General features: G+C 53.1%; 1 protein-coding gene across 5 annotated transcripts; it reads right to left on the bottom strand.

Annotated features, from left to right (window-relative positions):
- Positions 1-1,217: 1,217 nt before the first annotated feature.
- LOC141964581 (actin-binding protein WASF3-like) lies at positions 1,218-22,919 on the bottom strand. 5 transcript variants are annotated; one of them, XM_074915154.1, is made up of 9 exons: positions 22,813-22,919; positions 11,244-11,406; positions 9,749-9,879; positions 9,456-9,609; positions 9,008-9,125; positions 8,641-8,816; positions 7,961-8,227; positions 7,122-7,504; positions 1,218-6,499 (listed from the first exon to the last, which is right to left on the bottom strand). In XM_074915154.1, exons 2-9 carry the CDS (start codon positions 11,378-11,380, stop codon positions 6,342-6,344), a joined length of 1,524 nt encoding a protein of 507 aa, XP_074771255.1. In that variant the 5' UTR covers positions 11,381-11,406; positions 22,813-22,919; the 3' UTR covers positions 1,218-6,341. The 5 variants fall into 5 exon arrangements, with proteins under 5 accessions (XP_074771255.1, XP_074771252.1, XP_074771254.1 ...); XM_074915151.1 differs by having other exon boundaries at positions 9,749-9,904; positions 11,248-11,406; XM_074915153.1 differs by having other exon boundaries at positions 9,749-9,883; positions 11,248-11,406.
- Positions 22,920-23,144: the final 225 nt, after the last annotated feature.

Raw genomic sequence — 23,144 nt, 5'->3', positions numbered from 1 at the left:
TTCTTTTTCCTAATCTGCTCTGATCTGAGATGAAAGGCACCACAAAGAGAGGCCCCATTCGTGGAAAACTGGCCAGAACTAAAGGTAGACCTGAAACATCTCAGTATAAAAATAACTTTGGTGGGGGTGGTGGTGAGGGGGGGTGTCAATGCTCACAGCAGTATGATTTTTGGAGACCTGGCAGGACTGTGCCAAAGATGTGCCTGCTGCCAGCAGGAAATCAACATCTCCTCAACATGCATCACAGTAACTTCATCAGGCTCCAAGTCTACTTCATTTCTAATGCAAGATTTTTATACTTGTTTCTTTCATGTCAAGAAGTTACTTTTTCTGGAGCAAGTATTCCCAGCTGAGACATCAGGCACACACAAGCACCAGGAACAGGTGAAAATCAATGGGATTTGAAACACTTGAGCTGGGATGGGGCCTTCGGGGACAAAAGCACCTCCTGATATTGGTGTCTCCTTGTTGCACTGTGGGCTGATATGTTGCTTGCTCTGTTCTTAAACACTCTTTTCTTAATAATTGATTTTGGAAAGTGGATATGGCAATAACTGCTCTATTTTTTGGTGGCTAACTGGGAAGCAACATTGGGTCTGACTTTCCCTCAAGGTCCATGGGAAGGAGACAGAACAGATTCTTCTTCACGCAGGCACAATTCTCACCTGGAACAAGTGGAGCTTGAGCGAGTGATCCTAGAAAATCTGGAGTTTGTTAAAGGAAGATCAGATTCACACAAAAAACCCTCCAGAAGATTGAAATACTTCTAAGTCTAGGTTTGGGTGTAAGTGCCTGAGCTAGAAAGGCATCACATGAATTGCATGGACAGCTCTAAGTGTTGGCAGGTAGCCACAATGGTGCGTCTGGACAAGTTTCCTATTGCATGCATGGCCATCCCAGAGGAGCACAGCCCTGTGTGACATGTGGGGACCGTTCTGAGGGCATGGTGACCCATTCAGAGACAAAACCAGCACATCTTGGTGCTCCTGTACTTTGCTCAGGCACTTTTGTGGGGGGATAGTGGAGGGGCAGGAGACCCCCACTGCTGCCATCAGCAGGGGGGATGTAGTTGTGGTGCTAGTTGTGGAGTCACCTAAGGAAGGGACAACAGTCCTCAAGGTGCTGCTGCCCAGTTTGAGGGTAAATTCATGGTTGAGTGAGCATTTGAGGCTTCTAAAGTGCAGTGCAGGTTATATGGTCTTTGCTGTAAACTGTAAACTCCTCAGGACAGAGTCCTTGCCCTTACTTTTATTTTTATTTTGTAAAGTGACATCTCAGCTGAGAAAACATTACCTCTAAATAACTACTACTACTACTAAAGGAAAACAGTAATCATGGTGAAAGGAACAGCCTATGCTCCCCTTGCCAGCACCCCATGATGGGGAGCACTTCCTGGGGCTCTCCATGGTCCATCCACAAGGAAACAGGATGATGCTCCTGTTGGAAATGCAGCTCTGGAAAGTACTCTCCAAAATACTACATCCAGTGCTACAACCTGCCTCCCTCCAAGTGAAACTTCCATTTATTGTTAAAGCTGAGGTGTTAATTCGGGCTCTGTTCCCAGGGGAGTCTGCAAAACTTCTGTTCAGGCTGTTGGGTGTCTTGAAAGGAAGATGGAGATGTAAAAATTGCTGTGAGGAAATTTGAGGGCTCTTACGTGAAGGGAGTCTCTGGAGAATCCCTGTTCAGCCTTACATTTGTCACCAGAAGAAAACCTTCCCAGGATAAAATAGCTGCAAAACCAGGAGCTCTCAGGATGTGACACTTGTTCCTCCCTAGGTCTCTGCCCAGGGTGGAAAGTTAGAAGCTACCCAATTCCTTCTTCATCCTTCAGGACACTGATGCTCTAAGAGTTACCAGTGTCAACAGCCAGCTCCAATGTTCACACAAAATCCAGGAGACACTGAGAGTGCAAAGCCAGGACGTGAACACTGCTCGACTTCCACCAACCTTCATGGAACTTGAGCAAGACCAGACTTCACATCTGATGTAGCCCTCACAGGCAATGACTGGTGTACCATGGGCACAGTGGTCCCCATAATGTCCCTTTTCAGATAAATCAGAGATGTCCAAGACGTTCCTGATGGACCTCAAGCACTATACCAGAACAACACTGGCTTATTTACTCTTCCACTGACTGGTCCAAATAATTTGGATGCACACAGAATATACTTCCCCCTGTTGGCAGTCTTATTATTTTTAATCTAAGCCTATAGACTGGCAAGTAGGAGAAAGCAGATAAAATGGAAAGAGGAACTCCCTCAGGAGATTCATTGGTCACATTAAATGTTTGGCCCTCTGTGATTATCTGTGGGCAATAAAATGTTGCTGCTATATTTTAACATGGAATGTGATACCTTTAATGTACAGGAGAATCTCCTCGGCCCATTTCTGGTACACTTGAGAGAGGAGAAATTAAATCATCTGTGACCTGGATTGTACTTTTAATGGCTGCCAAGATAGATAAAATATTTAAATATTCACTTTTATATTGGCCCACATGAGGATTTGAGCATTTCAGGTTGTGTAACACAGCGTGGCCTACTTTTGGAAGAGTATATGGAAACAGGCACATATGTACAAAATATTGAGTATGCAGCATATAGGTCAGCCAGTGTTAACCAGTATGGCACAACCAATTCCAGCAGACCTAACCCAGCCCAGACTAACCAAGGAGTTGGTGTTACTTATGTTGGATTTCATAGGTCACCTGGTCAAAAAATAGATGCATGCACCTAAAATTATGATGGTAATTCTCACATGTGGCTGAGTTTCTCAAGCAAAGGCACTGAGGATGTTGGCCTGCCCGCAGAGCTGGCCTTGCAGGAACGGCTGTATCGTGAGACTGCGGCTCTCAGTGCCACCACTGAGCCTGCCAGGAGAGAGTTGGGAGGAGCAAGGCATGCGGTGATCAGACCAGAAATGGGTGTCTACAGCCCACGGTGACTATACAGGTTACTTCTCTACCAGCTACACAAGAAACCTGAGCAATGAGCTCTGATATAGACATCTCACTGGGGAGAGGCTACTACCTGTGGATCAGCCCCATATCCCTGGCATCAAGACAGCCTCAGTGGAGCTCAGGCAGTTCAGATCCCTGGAAGAGCTGGATCGTGATGTCTTCAAGCAGGGCGCAATGCCAGGACGTTATGGTCCTGCTGACTTGCTTTGGAGTTGAGCGTATGAAATGGGCTTGTGTTATCAGGGGCTGGGAATTTCCTTAAGCAGAATACAAAGAGTGAGGATATGTTGGGATGTCTGAAGAGGATAAGATGGTGTAAGAACATAAATGTGTGAGGATATGGGAGTAAACCTTGCTACCCACACCCCTGAGACTCCCAGCTGTGCATCTGCTCTGCAGATGTGGCCTGTGCACAGGGAAGACAAGGCTTGATTGTCGAGCGCTTTGCCATGCAATGGCATCAACCCTGATAGCACAAGTTGACCAACTGCTGCCAATCCCAAGCATAGCAAAGTTGCTGTAAGGTGACAGGGAAGGGGGAAGCTACAGGGACAATCCTGACCTGCCACACACCAATGGAGTCTTACCAGAATGATCACAGCTTCATGTGACACACACAGCGCACCTGGTGTATGAAAAGAAGTGACCCAGTCTTCTAGGAGAACAATGCTCCTCTCCAGTTCCCACCAGAATCAGCTCAGCTTCACAGAATTGGGACAGTCACAGACCTGAGGGATGAGCTAGCCCCGCACGTACCAGAGCCCTTTCCCTGCCTTCACGAGCTGGTGAGACTCCTTGGCTCTGCCCAAGCCCCAGCTGGATCCCCACAGCCGACTCTGCAGCCCTTCAACCACCATAACAGCCAACAGCAGCTCCAACAGCCTTCTGCTACTCTCCCTCTCACAAAGGGTTATTACTTTCTAAATTGTCCAAATAAACCCAAATTCTCTTCACATACAGAGTATCACAATCTTGTCTGTATTAATAACGCTTCATAATAAATACTGCCAGGTGACTGCTTAAGTGTTGCTTTGAAATTTTGTAAGACTTTCTTCTGAACTTGCTCCAGGCCAAACTCCAGCTGCCTTGCCAAGGAATGCCCGTCGCAGGCAGCACAGGGGTTCTCTGCCTGGGCGGAAATGCCGGGCTTCACCCAAAAGCTTTTGCAGCCAGTTCTCTGCATCTCAAGAGGGTCAACATGAGAAACAAGAGCTCTTGGTGAGCACCAAGCCTCAAGAATTTCCTGGTCACCTGCAGTACAGCATGTTTCCCTGCCTCCTTTGGTCAATCCTGTTTCCTCGGGTTTTGCAGATGAGCTATTCCATGCATCCTATTGCTCTGCTGCTTCTTGCCTGCCCTGCCTGCTCTGCTCTGCTTGCCTGCAGTGGGAGTTTGGCAAAACAGGAGGCTAGGATTGATCTGTACAGCTAATCCCATACTGCCAGGTCTTCCTCGTGGTGGCAGAGGCTGTCCCTCAACAGGCAGAGCGGGACCAGCACCCAAGCAGCTTAAATGGCATCAGCACTCCTGAGATGGGGAATTCTGGGGTTAAATCCAAGGATTTTATTTGCAGTTCCTGTCTGACAATCAGCCCAACTGAAGTCAGGTGGGGCACCCCCCACTAAACCCTTCCCCAACCACCCTCGCCATCTCCCACACCCACACTGCTCCTCTGTTTGATCTCCCAGTCAGCACCACAGCTCGCAGCCCAGATGTGGAGATGGGGGAGGTGTCACATCCAAGGGACAAGAGACCATTTTGTGCCAGTCAAGGGAGGGCTTCTGGGGACATTTCTCAGCAGCTGGGCAGGGAGGTTCATTGCATCTCACCATGAAGGGTTTCTCACCAGGGGAAAAATGAGCAGACGCTCAAGGCATCGTTCAACACCAGCATTTCTCAGGATGAATCTAAGGATCAGCCTTTGAGCCTTTTGGGTCCCAGACATATCCTCCCACCTCCTTTACAGGTCTGGCTGCTTCTCGATAGTCAAAACACTATTTCATAGCCATCAACTACATGGCTACTGGGAGAGCCAGAAAGGTGGGCTCAGAGCCCAGCTTCTCCCTGAAGAGATCCAACATGGGGACTCAGTTTTCCCTCATTCAGGGACATGTGGTATATGGGAACAGAAGAGTGGACCTCGGGACACTGTGTCAGGCAAGTCCATGGCTGGTCCTGTCCCATTTTCTGCTGGTGGGGAACTGCTCCCAGCTCTCTGCAGGCTCTTACTCCTGACTTGTGGTATTTCCAGTATTCCCCACCCCTCCACGCTGCCCTCCCATGCCTCCTCCCTTTGTAGCTGTGTGAAAAGCCTTTGATGAATCATGCTCCATTCTGACAAGCAAACTGGTATTTTCAGCGCTGTGGCAGGGGCCGAGCTCTCCAGATGTCCCCACCAGTGCCCGTCTGTGGGGTAAGGGACAGGGCAGGATCAGGCCAGTGGGACTTAGTGCCTGGGTCTGAGTTGATCTCAATTGTATGGGCGCAGTTTGTGGGGCTGCAAAGTGCAAGTTGAGAGTTTACCTAAAAGCAGCATTTTGTCTAATTAACTTTTTTTCAAATAACACTGAAATGGTGTAGCACTAAGGCCGAGGGGAGCTGGGTTTGGGAAGATCCCTGGACATTTCTGCTCCCTTACCAGCAGCTTCTTCCTCCCCAAGGACAGCACACATTGCACCTTTCAAAGCCTAGAAAAGCGCCGTGTCTCCCTCCCAGCCTTGCCTTCACCCATTTCTCCCAAAAAACTGGTCCTAAGGACAGAAATGGGCTCAGTCACCAACACCTTGGTCTGATCTAGGGAGTGACAGCACAATGGTGACCACCCCTACACGACTGCCACAAAACAGGGTGCATCACTCTATGGGGAAGGAGGCTCCTGCCCACAGGCAGCCTTTAGAGCTGCCTGATCCTACAAATGCAGGCAGCAGAGCATTCCCAAACCCAGTGCACAGCCATCCCTGTGCGCCCATGGTGGCACCAGCTGTGCAATCAGGCTTCTCCAGGAGCTTCTCGTTAACACATTTAGCATCTAGCTGAAAAAGCACTACTGCCTCTGAGCTTCTCTTCTCTAGCAAAGCACACTCAGGGCCAGTTTCTGGTCTTGCTCCAGGTGTAAATCTGGAGTAATCCTATCAACCTGCCTTCAGAGCATTTTTGAAGTCATTAAATGTGAAGGTGCTGCTAATTTCTGGTCTCACTGCCTCCGAGGTGTATCCTACCAGTGCTGCTGCTGCCCGAAGGGTTTTTGACATAGTGTAAAAGCAAAGCTCCTGAATGAGCGAGGCCGCCCGCGCTTGTTGGCATCGAGGGTTGGGGAAGGCGCCTATACACACCTGGTACGGAGCCGGGGAGCTCCGCGCCAGCCCAGCCCCGGGGCCCCTCAGTCTGACCACTCGTTATCGTCCAGCTCGGAGTCATCATCGGACTCACTGTACTCCACCGCGATCCGGCGGGACAGGATTGTCGCCACATCATTGCCCACAGGCTCTTTTTTGGCCTCTTGTTCCCATTGCTCCTGGACTTTCCGGAGTTGGATTCCTGCGATAGGAAAGGGGAGAAGGCTTTAGGGGCGACATGCCCAGCACCTGTGGGTACACCCACTGTGCAGCATCCTCCCAGTTAAAAGTATTGGCTGAAACAAGATGGCTGCAGCCCTCTTGCAGGAAGATGCATACAGTAATAAAGCTATATGAGATAATAATGCAGTGTATGTGATTATAAAGCTATATAATAGAATAAAGCCCCTCCTCTGCTTCCACCTGAACTGAAGAGGTTGAACCTTCTCAAAGGCTTAATCTACCATTTGACCTGAAAATCTGCAGGAAGGGGAAATGGGAGAAACCTTGGAGCACATCATCCGCTACAGCCTGCGAGGTCATGTGCACAACAGTTGCCAGTCATCCCTGTGGAGCTCTGTCCCACCTCAGGCGATGGGTTTCCTCCACCTCCCTCTAACCCCCTGTACTGCATTTCCTTCCCTCCCCAGCTCCCACCTGGGTGCCACCATCTTCATGCATCACCTGGCCGCCCAGGGCTCATCTTGCACTCAACTAAGTCAACACCACCCAACTCTATGCCAAGAGGTATTTTGCCACCATGGTGGCAGCACTTGGGGACGCGTCCCTCTCCCCTTCCTGCTGCTGCCACACCCACAGCTCACCCCTGCGGATGGCTGCCAGCAGGTCGCTCCGGGCGTCGCTCATGGGCATCAGTGGGATCTGCGGCTTCCGGGGCTCCACGGCAGGGGCTGGTGGCGATGCTGAGTGTGCCGGCGAGGCAGTGATGGCAGGGGGCCCCGGCGGTGGTGGTGGTGGTGCCACCGGGGGTCCCATGGGGCCAGCCTGCGGCGGGGAAGCGGAGTAGGGGCCAGGGGGTGCGGGGGGTGGTGAGGGTGCATAGGAGGGCGGGGCGGCCGAGCCAGGGGCCAGCACAGGGGGAGCCGAGATGGGGCTGTCGAAGGCAGTCTGCGCGGAGGGGATGATGGGCGGTGGGGGCGGTGGGGCGGGCGGCACAAAGTACTCTGCCATCGGCACCGGCTGCGGGCTGCAACAGGAGGGCAAAGACATGTCAGTGGTATGGGGAACAACGGCACCCATCACCCAACCCGGACACCCACCACCCTTCGCAGGCATCAACTGGCTGAGCTGTGGCTTGGTTTGCTCTGAACTCCTGTGTAAGCTCTGTCCTAGGGTCATGGAGGTGGGGGGGCTCTGACAGCAGGATGGGCTATGGGGCATCTGGTGGTGGGAAGGCAGCCAACATCCCAGGGGAAAATGGTCCCCTCTATCCACCTTGTCCCCGTATCTGGGATGAGGTTACCCCTAAAGCACTCCTGACAAATCAGGTGTCAGTTCTCACCAACAGTTTCAGAGCATGGCAGCTGCAGAGGAGGGCTCTTCCCCACTACATCAGCTCAGAAATGGGGTTCAGGCCCCCACCAAACCCCCTTTACCCTGGGCATCCCTCTGCCAGGAAAGAAGAGGCAGGCCAAAGCCCTACCCATAATCCTTGACTAAATGAGGTCTCGGCCCGTTGAGGATAGCCTCGGGGGGCTGTGGCACATGGGGCTGCTGGAGGCGGTTGAGGCTGTTCTGCCGGCTGCCCGCTGCCGGCGCTGGGCGGTAGACGTGCTCCTGGGTGGGCGGGGGTGCCAGCACACCCTCCTTGTGCTCCGCTGGGGCCAGGTGGGATGCTGGGGCCAGCAGCTGCGCGGGGTGGTTGGGGCTCGCCGGGTATGAGTGGTCAGCCACGTCTGATGCGTAAGATCTATGGCACAGGAAAACCCAATGGTTGTACTCCTGGGAGGGGGGTCAGCTGGGCGGGGGGAGTCAGGGGGACATGGGTTTGAGGTTCTTTGGGGTTGAGACAACAAAACAAGAAAAGGCCACAAAAATATAGATGTACAAGAAAGAGAGGTAGCAGAGGGGAGGAGAACACCAACACAGCTTAACAAGTCTCTTCCCTTAGCTGCTAAATGGAAAGCGCTCTGACTTTATCCCAACACCAAGGCTGCTCCTGAGGTACAGGGTGCAATCCCGGGGGCACCAGCTGCCCATGAAGCTACCATGGATTTATAATCACCCCAACCCTGCTGCGGGCAACACATCCCCCCCCCCCAGATGGAGAAGAGAAAAGCAAAGGAGAACCAGTGAGCTAAACGTGTAGTAGGTAAAACCTGCCTATTATCTGGGGACAGTGATCCTTCCGATGATGCCATGTGATAGGGGGATGGTGAGAACCTGTTATCGGGTCGAAACTCTTTATCATACGCCATCATGTTCCACTCCAGGCGCCGGTTGCGGGCTTTCCTCACTTTCTTCACCTCCCGGGTAGAGTCCTCCACCAGCCGCTGCTCCTGGGGACACACACAAGCCATGGCTCCATGTCCAGCCTGGCTCCTCTGGACCATGAGCAGAGCACAGGGAGCAACTCCCAGTCCCGCAAGATGCACCCACCACAATGCAGGAGGAGCGTATGGGTGACCGTCCCCCAGGTCCCGGGCAGCCCCAGCTCCCGTCCCCACACTGTCCCCTGCCAGCCTGTTACCTTCTGCCTGCGCTTCTCCTTTCTCTTATCTTCTGTTGCCTGCAACATTTTCTCCTTCCATAAGTTGAAGAAGTATGAGGGGTCGGTGTAGAATTTGAGGCCATCCTTTTTGTCATCCCTGGGAGGTTGGGAAGGGAGGAGGATGGTTATCAGCCACAGGAGAAGACCCCCCTTCCCCTGCACAGGGGGATTTGGTACAATCATGGCCATAAGCTGTTGCCCCACCATGAACATGTCCAACACAGCAGTCACTACCTGCAATACCCCTGCATGGGGTCCCTCATCCCAAGTGACCTAAACAATGGGGATGGTGGCACAGCAACTGGAGAAAACAGCCTCTCAGCCTTTGCCAAGCAGCAAATGAAGTGCACCCCCAATGCCTCTCCTGGAAAGGGTCCCCCCAGGACCCCCTCAGTCTCCCCAAGGAGCGATGCACCAGCTGCCCTACCTGTAGGGCGTGAGGATGTTGAGCGGCGGGGGCTTGTCGCAGCGCTGGTACATCTCCATCACTGGGTTGGGAATGGAGTTGCGAGACACGACCTGCTGGTTCTGCACTGTGGAACTCTTGAAGGCTTTCCGCATGTTGATGTCCTGCAGCGAAACTGGGGGCACAGGATGGAGAGGGGATGCAGGGGTGGCCTCAGCCCCCTGAACTGGGCACGGCAGAAGGTCTGGCCCCAAGCACATGTGATCCACCCACCTGCACCTGGGTGTCACCCCAAAATAGCCCCAGCTCCTCACCTTCCTCCACAGTGGAGTCCAGCTGTGTCACTTTGATGACCAGCAGGTCCACCCTCTCCTGCAGCGAGTTCATCCGCATGTAGAAACTGTTAGCTTCGTTGAACAGCTCACCGAAGATGTCCTCCGCATGCCTGCCTGGCAGAAGGCAACGCGCACCTGTCATGGGCAATGGCAGGCAGGCAGGCAGCCCTCTCCACATGCCTCCCTGCCAGCTCCGTGGGGCTCTCTCCCCAGCCTTGGTTTTTTGGGAGCTGAACTTCATCCTCTCTCAGACCTGGCAAAGTGCTGCACAGAGGGAGGGGAGCACAAGCCACCTGCCCTTCTCTGCACATGAGCATCCTTTTTAGCAAGAGCAGTAGCACAGGAGGCACCAAACCATGGTGGTGTACATTTGGATCTACGAGAGCAGATGCTGGCAAAAAATCTACCATCACCTCCTGCCATGGAGCATCACCCACAGAAGCCTAGCCCTAAAGGTGGAAAACAGAGCAGGGCAGGGGGGAGAGTGCTAAAGCAGGGAGAAGCCACAATTTGTTTCACTTTAGCCATTATTTTCCTGCAGCACTCCGTGCATGGCTATGATAGCTGTTCATTACAGCTGTTATCACAGGGCTGAGCAGAGCCTGGCAGAGCAGTGCTGACACCTGCAGGCTACAGCACCCATCCCATCCCAGAGCCCATCCCATCCCAGCACCCCACATCCTCGGGGTTTCCTCCAAAAACACATATCAAACAGCTCACGAGATCAAAGCACTTTTGATATCTGCTCAGCCTGTCACTCAACTCAGTCAGTTGTATTTGATTTCCTTTTCCCCTGGACGAGGTAGCATGGCCTGAGAACCTATGGGTGCTGGTCATGCAAGCCACCACACTTCCAGCAGCTCCCTAAATACAGGGTTTATTTTTCTGGGAGTATTTTAGAGAAGAATCTAGTTCTGGAAGGAGGAAAAGGAGAGGCAGTCCTGAAGAGCCTGCACTTCTCTCTCTATTTTAAGTCAATATTCACCAGTGAAATAGGTTGCCCCTGTTAACCCTTCACACTGGTGTGTGCAGTGCTCTTGTCCACCCCTTTTCTGCTGACATCAGTCCCAGGGAAGGAAGACAGTTGAAGATTTAGACCTTTCATATAGATCTCTCTTTCACATGAAGCTCTAAAATTAAAAAGAATAGGTTGGGGGGTTTTTTAATCTCACCTGGCCTTCCTATTTCTGCCCAAGTTGAGAAGCAAGGGGCTCGTGAAGGCATTCCAACCCCCACTACACAGACCAGCTATGGGAGGAAAATGGGTCTTAAAACTGTCACCAAATTCCCACTTCGGGCTTGGCCATGAGCATCCTCCTTCTTTTTTTAGCTGGATAATTTCCATTGAATTAGGGGTGGCTGCAACCTGCACAGCTCTCACGTAGCCCCTGTTTCTTGGAGCAAGCAACTGCAGCATCCCACCATCATCCCACCACCCCATTCCCGTTCTACATCAGGGTCACTGTGCCATGACTTACTGAGGCTGCCCAGCTGCTTGATGATGGCAGCCAGCGTGCTGTTGGTGACACACTCCAGCTCACTTGTCACCCCCTCGGGAAGAGCTCCCCGGCATAAGTGCCGGGGCTCGATATTCCTCTTCACCAACGGCATGCTGCTGGTGAGCCCTCACACCTCTCCTGGGCAAAGGAGAAAGAAAGAAAACAATCAAAACTACAGCTTTTGCCATTTGCCCATTTTTTTCTCCTTATTCCCTCTGCTCTCTGTCCAGGGGACTTGTCCTCCCCACACTGGGATACAGAGGATGCAGCCCGTGCAGCTTTTGTACACAGGGGATGATCCATAAGTGAAAGCCTCTGGATGTCTATGAGTACATGGATGCCAGGATGGAGGTGAGGACCATGCTGGTGCCCTGTCCCTCCCCCTGTGCTCTGCTGACAAGCCACCATGCCCAGGGAGCCTTTCCTGCTTACCTTCCCCGAGCTGCACTCAAACCAGGAGCAAACAAACCCCCACGTGCTGCAGCCCTTCAGCCGGCCCTGAAAAGCTTCATCCAACCCAAACAGTGGCCAGAAGCGAGCAAGCGCTTGTAATGCCATTATTTCCAGCTCACTGCAAAGCTCTCTGGGGTTTTATTTGTGCATGCACTACACCGAGGCAAGCTGCTGCTGCCAGCTTGCCCCTGCTCTCCACAGCATTCCTGTGTGCCCCCTGCTCTGCTGCCATCTCTGACTGCAAGGGGGATGGTTCATTTTCTATGGGGCTCAAGGAGATGTAGGGAGATGCCCGCACCCAACGGCCTCATCTCCAGCAAAAGCACCCATGGGAGCTGGCAAGGAAGGATGGGCACAGTGGGGTGTGGGGGTGGTAGGGGCAGGCTTCCCTGCTGACATAAAGGGTGAGTGGTGTGAAACAGGCTGAGAAAGGAGAAAAAAAAAAAAAAAAAAAAGGAGCATTTATTAACCACGGTGGTGTCCCCTGGGGCGCTGCAGTCTGGGACTGGGACACAGAGAGGCACAAAGCAGACAGTGACCCCACAGGCTTGCACAAAGGGGTCTCATGTGACATGAGTGCATCAGGCCTCAACTCCACTCCCAGTGCAAAGGCCTTAGCTGATGGCTTTAGCATTTAATTCATCATGAATTGGATCCCAGGTTGATAAGGAACAGAGAGCAGGAAGAGCCTTCCCAGCTTCTGAATGGAGCAAGCTGAATCACCTCGTTTCCCATCCCAGGCACCCCCAGCCACCCCATCTTTCACAAAACCCCACTCTGCTTTGGCAGCAAAGGAAAACCAGCTTCCGAGCAGAGCCTTTAATAGCTGGGAGCGGAGCAGTCGGGCACTGACAACGGAGCCAGCAATTCTGACCATGAACGGAGCCAGAAATCTGCAGAGTTCACATTTTTTGGCCCCGGGAGCGTTAGGCAGAACAGTTTCCCATTGATAGCACCCGGCCAGTGCTCCCGTCCCCCCGCCAGCTCCTCCGCAGTTTTCAAATGCAAATGCAAGCTCCCTCCATGAAAGAGTCCAAAACTTGTTTCTAAATCATTCATATCGAGCTTCCCAAAGAGCTGATTGTGCTCGTCGATCTGTACATACGGGGAGGGTGAATGGCTGGGCTCTGCTCTGCCCCAGGGCAGTCAGGGCGCCGTGGGAAGAACCCCAGCCCTGAACCCTTCTTAGGGTTGCGCGATGCTTTGGGCTCAGAGCAAACCATGTATCCTGCAGCGCTTCCCAAAGTCACTGGACATGGATGGCAGGGCTGGTACTGTCCCTGGCTCCCAACAAAACCAAGAGGCTTCTGCCAGCTGGTTATTTTTCAGCTAAGAAAACTGTGCCGTTGTTTGCAGGGGAGGCTCTGGATACCTGCTGATGGACATCTGCTCTGACCATGTACAACTGCTCTTTCTGGGCACCCCCTGAGCGCCCTCCAGGCTGCATAAAGAGATAATCAACACTGGCAGCTTTACCTCAAGCTTGCTTTGAGCCAGTTTTATGTGTCACCCCAAAATCTGCACTCAGAGGATGAGCCCCAGCATTTCACCACGGGGAGGTTTCCCCCTAAGCAGCAGCTGCAGGGGTGGGAGGGTACAAGGCAGAGTGGTTAATGAGTTGCGTGGGCTCAGCAATTAGAAAAAGGGAACAAAGAGCCATTCTCAGCATCCCTCTAGGACACAGCCACCAGCACCTGGGGCTTTTTGCCCCCACGAAGGGGGCCTAGGAGGAATTGGAGCCACCGTGCCTCCATCCCCCACAGGGACCCCAGAGGAGAATGACGGAAAAAGGATTTGAGGTCTGAAACTCTTCACAGCAGGGACAGACTTGAAGAGGGGCAGAAGGTGGGTATGTGGTCTGATAACTGCATTTGAAACCATGCCATGGGAGAGCATTCCTGGAGAAGAAAGATCCACTTAATCTCCCCTCAAAAAGCCCTGACAAGACTCAGACCTTGCAGCAGAAGAAACCAAGGAGGAGTTAGCACACACTTTAGGCTAGGGTAGCCGGGACAAGCAACTTTGGCCAAGCCATAGGAAAAGCTGCTTTTTAACTTCCCCAATTAATGGCTGCTAACAGGAACACAGGGATTAGAAACCCCTGCCATCCCCTTGTTCAGTAATTGTAATCTCAAGCTGCTGTAACAGCATCCCTTGTGCACCAGTGGCATCAAATATCCAACTTCTGGGTTGAAAACCCAACTTCTGACCTAAAACCCGCAATCTCAAGGCCTGTCCCGACTCAGGGGATCAAAACACTTTGGGTGGGGATGGGCTACACACAACACAAACTTAATTTTCTTGAAGGCATGTCTTGCTGACACCTACCAAGAGACTGTGCACAAATCCTGAGCACTGGCAGCTTGGCCCAAGCCCCAGTGAAGGGATGCACAGTTATGCCCAGCACTGCTCCTGCTCATGATGATATTTTGGGTAATTTCCAAGCCTTCGAGGGGGTGATTTTGGTGGCAAGTCCTCAGAACTTCAGGAAAGGGCTCCCACGAGCAGGGATCCACTGAGCACGGAGGTGACTCCCAGGTGCAGGGGGGAAAAGCTCAAACATGGATAGAGTTTGGCCAAGAGCAATTCATTATTTCGTCTATATATATGGCCATACCAGACCACACCTCAGTGCTCAGCATCGCAGACCATCACCAATGCACAGCGTGCACCAGGCTTGGCAGAGACCAGTGTGCACTCCCAGCACAGTCCAGCTGGGCATTGCCATGTCAAACTGCCATCTTCCCATGGGCACTACTTGATGGCCCTGAGCACCCTCACCTGGAACCCACCCCCACCCATAGGCACAGAAGGTTATTTAAGATCAGCTGGGGGTGCTAATCCTGGCCATGCCTCACTAGACCTCACTCCTGTCCTCCTGACGGGTCCCTCAGGGGGGTGCTAGCACCTGGGGGGGCAATTCCTGAGTTTGGCACGATCTTCAGGGCAGGCACTGGACCTGTGTCACAGCCTTGTCTTTGTCCCCAGCCCCTTTGGTTCCTGCCTCCTGGTCACTTGATTCTGGGTGCATCTGCAGACCCTGCTGCCTGCTCTGCCTGCTGTTCACTGGCCCTGGGGTGGGTGATGGTGAGCTCCTGTGCTGGGGTCACCCTGGGCTTCCACTTGCCTTCTGCCTGAGGCTGCCAGCCCTGCTGCACCCCAGCAAGGGCAGAGGCGGCAAGACTGGGGCAGTGCCTTGCCTGCAGCGCTCACTTAGCGCACGCTGAGGTGACCCCGTCCTTGTGCTGCAAGAGCACAGCTGGGGCGGGAGCAGCTGGGGAGTTGCCTCCGTGCTGCTGCGGGGGAGACAGGTGGGAGGTCTGGCCTCGGTGTCCGTGCTCATGCTGGATGTTGAGAAGGGTATTCCACCTTGCTGGGCTGCTCCAGATTTGGTGGCAGGTGTCTGACCATGGCCAGGCAGCCCTGGACGAGGCTCTGCTGTGAAATGCCTGCTCTGGCATGGAGTGTGCAAAACCAAGTTCCTAAAGCCCTTCCCTGGGATACACATGTCTTTTCTCACTTTTGATGGATGCTTGTAGGTGGGGATGATCTCTTCCCCTCCTACCCTGCTCCTGCCCTCTGCTCTGACTGCAGCTCAGGAAAAAGGCCAATCCTTGAGGGTTTGGGTCTTTCTTTCCTCTCTAGCTGAGCACACCTTAGGAGAGGCAGCTGATGGTTGCGAGGTGGCAGGGAGACTCCAGCCCCAGCCAGCAACGCTGCCCTGCCCAGCTCAGCATGGCCCCTCCAATCCCACCCTTCAGCTGCTTTGGGATAACCATGCAAGCCCCCATAATGCTTCATCTTCCAAGCCCCACTCAGGTTTAGGTGGTTATATGGGCTTTTCCAACCACCCCCAGCAAGGTTTGCCTCTCTTATTTATTTTTTATGCTATGGCCTTAGTTTCTTACTGGCACTGGCTGTTCCATGGGTGCAGGACTCAAAGGTACAACTTCAACCAGCCAAACTTTCTTGCAATGACCTGAGCCTTCCTGTGTCCCTGCACATCTATGGAGGGGTGTTGTAGGGTGAGCATCTCTTCTGCTGGGTCTGGGAACATCAGCCAGATTCTGGTATTGTTTACATGGACTAAAATCCACAAGGTTTTGTTGTCTCCTGAGTGGAAGAGGAGCTCTCAGTGGGATAATGCTGGTGTCAGGCTGCAGGAGGAGGAAAACAAGTGCCACAAACTCAGCAGGAATTTTCTGGAGGTGGAAGGCGGGAGTAGTGGGACCAGCTGGGGGCTTCCTGGGAGCCACTGCCACAGTGCAGGCACACTATGGGGGCTCTCCCATCACTCATCTTCTCTCCCCATCTGTTGAAAGAGTCGATAACTCTAAATCTTGCTGTATGAGGCACTGCAGGCAAAAGGCAGGGGTGACAGCCACAGCTGTCAGACTAAGAAGAGACTCGCTGCTGCTGCTGGTAACTGGAAAGCGCTCGCTTCTCCACAGCACGTAGCTGCTTCCCAGCTAGCACACTGCAGTTTCCATAACACATCTATCAAACCTCCTCAGCACCTCGCCGGGGCAGCAGCACTGACTCCCCCGAACTGCCTGTGCTCTGGGAGATGTATCGGGCTACTAAGACCAGTTCCCCACCACCACTCTGTCTAGTACGAGGCAGCTCACAGCAGGCATTGCTTGTGACTGTGGGCCGGCTCACAGCCCTCCCCAGCCTGCAATGAGCCACAGTGCTCCCCATGGCCACAAATCCTCCCCAACACCTGCTGTATCCTACTCAAGCTGGGCATCAGCTTGCAGAGATGCAGCCTTCCACCTGCTTTCTAAACAAAGAAGCTTGGAAGGGAACAGTGTCCACCTCACTGCTGCCCCAGCAAAGATCAGCTGAGATGCCCAGGCAGGGGAGGTGATGAGACCAGAAAAGAGCTTTACCTTCTGTCCTAGGAAGCTGATTTATCCCAAGGAACAAACAGCAAATTGACCGCAGCATCCCAAACCCCGGAGCTGCTGGTGCTACTGGAGAGCAGCCCCTGCTTTCCCAGGCTGTGCAGAAGAGCACAGGATAAGCAGCTGCCCCTGACCACAACTGCCAGCCCCCGGGTCCTTGCAGACCAGACTGGCAGCATTTGTGGATGCTGGCTCACAGGTGACCCCTACAGCTGTCTCCTTCCAGATGTCATCCTTCATCTCAGCAGCCATCACATCTTGGGGTCCATCAGGGGCAGAAAAGCAGCTCTTATTTTGCAAGATGGTCCAAAAAGTGGAGCTTTGTGTCCAGCCATTGCTCCCTATATTCTTCGCAATAGCTTTTCATGTACATAACTATCTCCACACCTCCACTGTGCCCCCAAACCCACTCGCCCTCTCCCACTGGGCAGGGGATTGAGCTGTGACTTGCAAAGCCAAGCTGGATTCCTGCAGAGGGGTCCAAAGTGGCCTGAAGATCATGCATGCTCTGTATGGGTCTGCAAGGAGGGACAGGCTGTGTGACAACATGTTTCTCAGGTGCTGGCTAATTCCCACGACAGATGTTTGGTTTGGTAAGTGCCTGATACCTGCAGTCTCAGTCCCAGTGCCCTGCTTCATACTGCATGAGAGAGAAGTCCCACTGCTGCCACCCTTCTTCACTGGGTCAAGGTGGGACAGAAGGCAACTCTGGGGTTTGCTTTCTATGGCTGGCTGCTCCCTACAGGAAAAACCTGGATTGGGAATGGGGCCATGGCAGAGATAAGCAGAGCGGGGCTGGGAAGGATATCGCACACTGCTGCCTCACAGAAACAAATCAGCCACTGAGGTATCTTTAATACCTTGTGTGACAGTATTGAAGCACAGCACCCAGCCACCTGGACAGTGTGTGAAGCAGCAGCTGAACTTGTACAAGTTGGCCAAGGAACCCTAATTTACACCCACAACGTGGGTAAATTGTGCAGTGAGCACAGTCACGCCAAACACCTAAAGACTGAGAGTTTGGGTCAGCCCCTGCAGCTAAGCCCAGTTCTGGGCTAAGCTTTAGGGGCAGTCCATTTGCTTGGCCCTTGCAATCACAGCTCTTACTGGAATTGGGCTCCCCTGGGCGTTACTGAGCCCCGAGGATCAGATGCTGCCAGGAACTAGAGGCTTTTGCAAGGGAGCAAAAGCTTTGGTTGGATGCCAGGAGACAGAATAGTGCAAAAAACCAAAGTAGTATATTGAAAATCTAATATCCTTGAACAAAAGACAAAAACATTTACAAAGTAATATCAAAAGAACAAGAAGGGCCAGATCTTGCAGTGCCTGTTCAGGACAGCAACCTGTGTTTTGGCGCAGGCACCCTGGGAACAGAGAGGTGGGGAAGGGCTGCGGGGGCAGGAATCAGGAGACACAAGGCAGTCCTGAAATATTGAAAGGAGCAAAAAAAAAAAAAGCCGACTCTGGAGTCAGGAAAAGGACAAGAGGCGGAGGTGGCACTCAGCTGGGCTCGTAGGTGCCAGAAGGAGCTTGTCCTGTGGAGTTTGGCAGGACAGATATGGTACAGGAGAAGGCTGGGAAGAATCCCCAGGGTGTGCAGTGTTTCTGAGCAGACAGAAGTGGTAGCTGCAAGTGGTGGCTTTCGTGCTGTTGATTTGTGGAGCTCTGCCACAGAAGATGTTGGAAATCTGTGCAGGAAGGTTCAAGGACCAACAGGACAAACTTGCAGAAGAGAGACAGGGCCACCAGCAGGTACCTAATGGCTTAGGGGCAATTTCTGGCTCAGGTGGCCCTAAACTGCAGCTTCTCAACCTCAGATGTTTGGCTGTGAACAGCCTTGAAGGGAGGGCAGAGTCTATAGCCTATAGGGGCTGAAGCTTTGCTGTCTCAGAAAAAAATCAACCAGCAAAATCTGTGCAGGTGGCTCTTTGCAATGCAGAGAAACCTGCTTGCTAGAGCTGGACCAGATCTGCTGATGTATTTCACACAAAATGGAGTGTGATCTGCACCACAAGGACTCGTTGCTCTAATTTATGAAATGCATCTGCGACCAATTTTTAATTTGTTGTTAGCCCAAATGACTGTGAACACTACCAGCATGACAAATGTCATTGTTTTGTGTGAAGCTGATAATCACTCCAGAGCTATTGTCCAAAGGTTAATTAAATATATTAAAACCGGCTGGATCTCAAGCATTCCCCTTGCTTAAAATAAACCAGAGGGCAGATCTCCAGTGAGTAAATTCTCATGATTACACTGAGGCTGATGGGCATGGGAGAAGCAATGCCACTGCCTGCCCCGTCCTTGAAACCTCTGCATCCAGGAGTCTGGCTTTACAAATGGTCTGGTGCCACAGAAAGTATCCCAGCTTTGTCCTGAGCGAGAAGGGTTAGCACATCTCACGGCAAAGCACTGGGTGGCAAAATGCCTTGGGGACTGAAAAGCTGAGGGATGTGGGATGCTGTTTCTAGTCCCCCATCTGCAGGCTATTGGCTTGGGAGAGGCTGCAAGCCAGGGCCACGGACTTGTTGCTCCTGCAGCACATGTGAAATGAGTTGAGAGGTCTCAGCCCTGATCCTGAGTGGCACAGGAATATTTGCTGTCAGCCATGAATTGATTTGGGCTGAGCTGCAACTGCAGGGCAAGGGTCAGGCCCTCCAGCCAAAGTGGGGAGGGAGCTGGACATCTGGCTGGCCCTGAGGCAGAGCTTCATCGCTCCCTAGATTGGGGCTGAATTGGTGACCTCTGCCCCACCGGGAAGGCACATCGCCCACCCCGGCTGGGAGCTCTGCCCGCACCTCTCCTCCGGTCCATCTGCAGCTCTCCTCCTCTGCTAACTCAAAGGCAGCTCCACCATGGCTAACAACTGCCAGGAGGCTTCAGCGAGCAAACACTTCACAGCGAAGTGCAACATAACATTAAATCACAGCTAAAAATATTCCTAAAGAGTTTTATTAGTAAATGCCACACTATTTTTTTTTTCTCCCTTCTACTGCAAAATGTTTCAGCTCTAGGAACAGCACTTGACTAAATTGCCTCTAAATCACAAACGCCTCTGAAGGCTGGGCTCCGCAACACCAACCTTCGCCAAAAAGCCTGCTTAGGAGGATGCCATAAATGTAACTGCCTCGCTACCTTGGGGTTAGTATAAAAAGCTCGTCCTGCTGTGTGTCTGGTTTAAAACAAACAGGCTCCTGAATGCTTTTATCTAAATGGTGTTTCTTTACAGGTACGCAACTAGCAAACACTGTAAACCGGCAAGTGGGTTTTCAGGCAGTTGTTTTCCCTGGGTTTTAGTTAATGCAGGTTTTAGGTTCTGTCATTTGATTTTCCAGAAACGGGGAGCCCTCAGTGACCCCCAGCACTGGTCAGGGAGCTGAGGGCTGCTTCATCGGGTCCTTCCCATCCCAGACAGACCTGGCACCACCACCTTTTGGCTTCATCTCTGCTTCGGATACAAACTAAATCCATGCAAATGCAATGCACCAGTACTCTAATGCCAAAGACAGAAAGGGGTGGAAAAAAAGGTGTGGATGAAACTATGCGTGACCCTCCTCCATCATCCTTCAGCCGCTCGGCGCGTGGCTTCTGTGCGTGGCTCCTGTGCTGGGACCATCTGAGAGCAGCAATGTCTGCCTTGATCTTCAGAGGAGGAGTCAGGGGATGGGGCAGTGTGAACAGCAGCACGGATCCTGGCTCTGTTTTGGCTGGAGAAGATCCCTGCTGGCCCAGAAATCATGTGTTGTTTTTAAAGACTCTCTATCACCAAAGGAAAATCTTCAATGACTTTTTTTTTTTTCCTTTTGTGGTCAGCTCATTAACAGAAGGATCTCTCTCGCTCATTGGCAGTTTGTGTGAGCAGGACGCTGCTGAACAAACCAGCCTTATTCTCCCCAATATAGAAGACGCTTTGATAATCCCAGGAAACCTTCAGCGAGCAGCAAGGGTCCTTCTGGAAACCCGATGCTCGCTGCCTTTGGGAACAGCCGCAGGACCAGCATCTCCAGCCACAGAGTGCTCCCAGCCAGCTCAAATGCAGTTCCCTGCCGGGGCTGTGCTGTGTGCCCAGGCGGTCCCTTCCCAGGCTGATATTGCTGCTTTGCCCACCAGTGCTGTATGTGCAGCCCTACAAAAATCTGGGTGGGATCTGGGGGAGTGGGAGCAGCTCCTGCCTGGGGGCCGGTTGCACCCCCTCTGCTCACCGAGACGTGCAAAACACTGTGTCTCTTGCCTGTGGGGTGCAGCTCAGAGGATGGCTTTTTGGATGAGCAGCTCTGCAAAAAAACATTCTTGCTTTTTTTAAAAAATTTTAACACTTTTGGCTTGAGGGCTGTTGTTCGTAACTTGTCAAGATCTTGGCATTCACAGCTGATTTGTCATCCACCATAAAATGGAGGATGAGCATCTTTGGTTCAGAACTGGGCCAAGGGAGATGACAGCTCAAAGCAAAATATGCTTCATCTCGAGTTTTCTCTGTGGGCCTCAGCTCCTCGGGAAAGGAGAGGACATTTGGGGTCTAAGTTGCATCACAGGCGTTATGTGTAAGAGCCCTTAGCATGCTCTGTGTTTGCGACAGAAAAGCACAGTGCATATTAACCTTCTAGCTGCCAGAGGAAGTTTTGCTGGATCGATGCTGTCTTCAGCCTCCCCTAATCACCGAGCTGTTCAACCTGTCACAGAGGATGCTACCAAGACACAGAAACGCCATCAACGTATTTTCTTTTTTTAAATGAAACTAGCAACCTCTCTAAATACAGGCAACGAGATGCAGCAAATGAGGGGTGTGCCTTGGCACGCTGAAGTTTTGAAGATGAATTATTAATTCTGCCATTGCCTGTCTGCCCTTACATCCAGGTCCTGCACTCACCTCCTCCGGCTTGTGTCCGGCAGCGTATCCGGCTGCTGTATGCCAGGCAGCTGCAGACAAAGCAGCCACAAACTACACTAAAAAGCATCTTAATCCATAGGTATTTTATCACGCTGACACCACCACGAGGCAGCAAGAACTCGAGTTTTAAGCAATAAAATTAAAGCTCCCTGCAAGTAGCTGAATCACTGAGCGTGGAGGCCCAGGCTCTGCACCCTTGGGGGGGGCGTGCCTGCCTGCAGCCTGCCTGTGGGGGTGCCCCGGGCTGGGGGTACACTGGAGGGGGGACTTCAAACCCCAGGGAGGGCCCTGGGCTGGGGGGGCATGCATAGCAGGTGCCACCAGGCTTCTGCCCTGCTTGGCGCTGTCCTCCCTGCTTCCCCAGCCTCACACCAGGCTACAGCACCTCAGCCCCCCCAGTTCCCCAGCCAGGAGGTGATGAGCCCTGCCCTATACTGGCTATAGGTGCCTCTCCCTGCACAGGTGACCAGGGGCCCAGCTTATCCTCCACAACGATGTAAAAATGAAAAGCAGTGGTGGATCCTCCCTCCCCAAGATGCAAGGATGTAAAGTGATGCCCTCCCTCACAATGCAAGGGTGCAAAGCAGCCGGGTACCCCCTTCTCCATGCAGGAGTGCAGAGTGACAGCACCTCCTCGCCATGCAAGGGTGCAAAGAAGCCTGACACCCCCCCCCCCCGCCTTGCAAGGTTGTAAAAGCTGCTAGGATTCCCCCGCACAAGATGCACAGCAACGCCCCCGCCCCCCATGCAACTATGCAAAGAGGCCCGGAGCACCGTGATGCAAATGTGCCAAGTGATTTGGGGATCCTCCCCGACCCCCCGATGAAAAGGTGGAAAGCAGCCTGACTCCTTCCCCTCCACGAATGGGTGTAAAACGATGGAGGATCGCCCCCCCCCCCCCACCCCGCGACGGATATGTGCAAAGTGACAAGGGACCCCCACGCAAGGATGCAAGGCAGCTCGGACACCCCCCTCCCAATTCAAGCATGCAAAGCGACACGCACCCCCCTCCCACCCCCCCCATGCACGGATGCAAAGCTATGGGGGACACCCCTGCAGTACAGGGATGCAAAGCGGCCCGGACCCCCATGCAAGGGTGCAGAACGGTGGGGGACCCCCGCCATGCAAGGATGCCCGCCCCAAGGATGCAAAGCCATGGGGGACCCCAATAAAGCGCCTCCCCGATGCCCCGTGATGGTGTGTCCCCCCATGCGAGCCCACACAAGGGGGGGGGAGGGACACGATCCCCCCCACCTTCCCCATGTCGCGTCAATTCCGCATCCCTCCCTCGCTCACCTCCGCCGGCTTTTGGGGGGCGGGGGGGGTCTCCCCGCGAGGCTGTGCAGGGCTGCGGCGGCCGCCGCGCTCCCCGCTGCGCGCCTCTCCGCGCCGCTCCGCAGTGCGCGCACGGCGCATGTGCCCCCTCCGCCACCGCCTCCGCCCCGCTCCGCCCCGCTCCGCACGGTCGGCCCCGAGGCGCGGGGTCGGCCGTGTGGACCTCAGCTCTCTCCCTTATAACTTTGGGGTGGGTTTTTTTGAGAAATACCTGATTTGCCATAGTTTTGCAACCTGGCCTTGCCATAAGCTGAGGGTTTAGATCATCCTGATGGAAATCCTTCAGCTGGCAA

This window comes from Athene noctua, chromosome 11 (genome assembly GCF_965140245.1).
Source record: "Athene noctua chromosome 11, bAthNoc1.hap1.1, whole genome shotgun sequence".
Lineage (NCBI taxonomy): Eukaryota > Metazoa > Chordata > Aves > Strigiformes > Strigidae > Athene > Athene noctua.
The sequence above is the reverse complement of the archived record's forward strand: the minus strand, read 5'-3'. Positions and strand labels throughout refer to the sequence as shown.

Coding starts and splice junctions, on each gene's coding strand:
- LOC141964581 (XM_074915151.1), bottom strand. CDS start 11,380: ATGCCGTTGGTGAAGAGGAATATCGAGCCCCGGCACTTATGCCGGGGA. Junction 9,905..11,247: donor CAAGCAGCTGGGCAGCCTCA/GTAAGTCATGGC, acceptor TGCCCATGACAG/GTGCGCGTTGCCTTCTGCCA. Junction 6,500..7,121: donor GCTGGCAGCCATCCGCAGGG/GTGAGCTGTGGG, acceptor TTCCTATCGCAG/GAATCCAACTCCGGAAAGTC.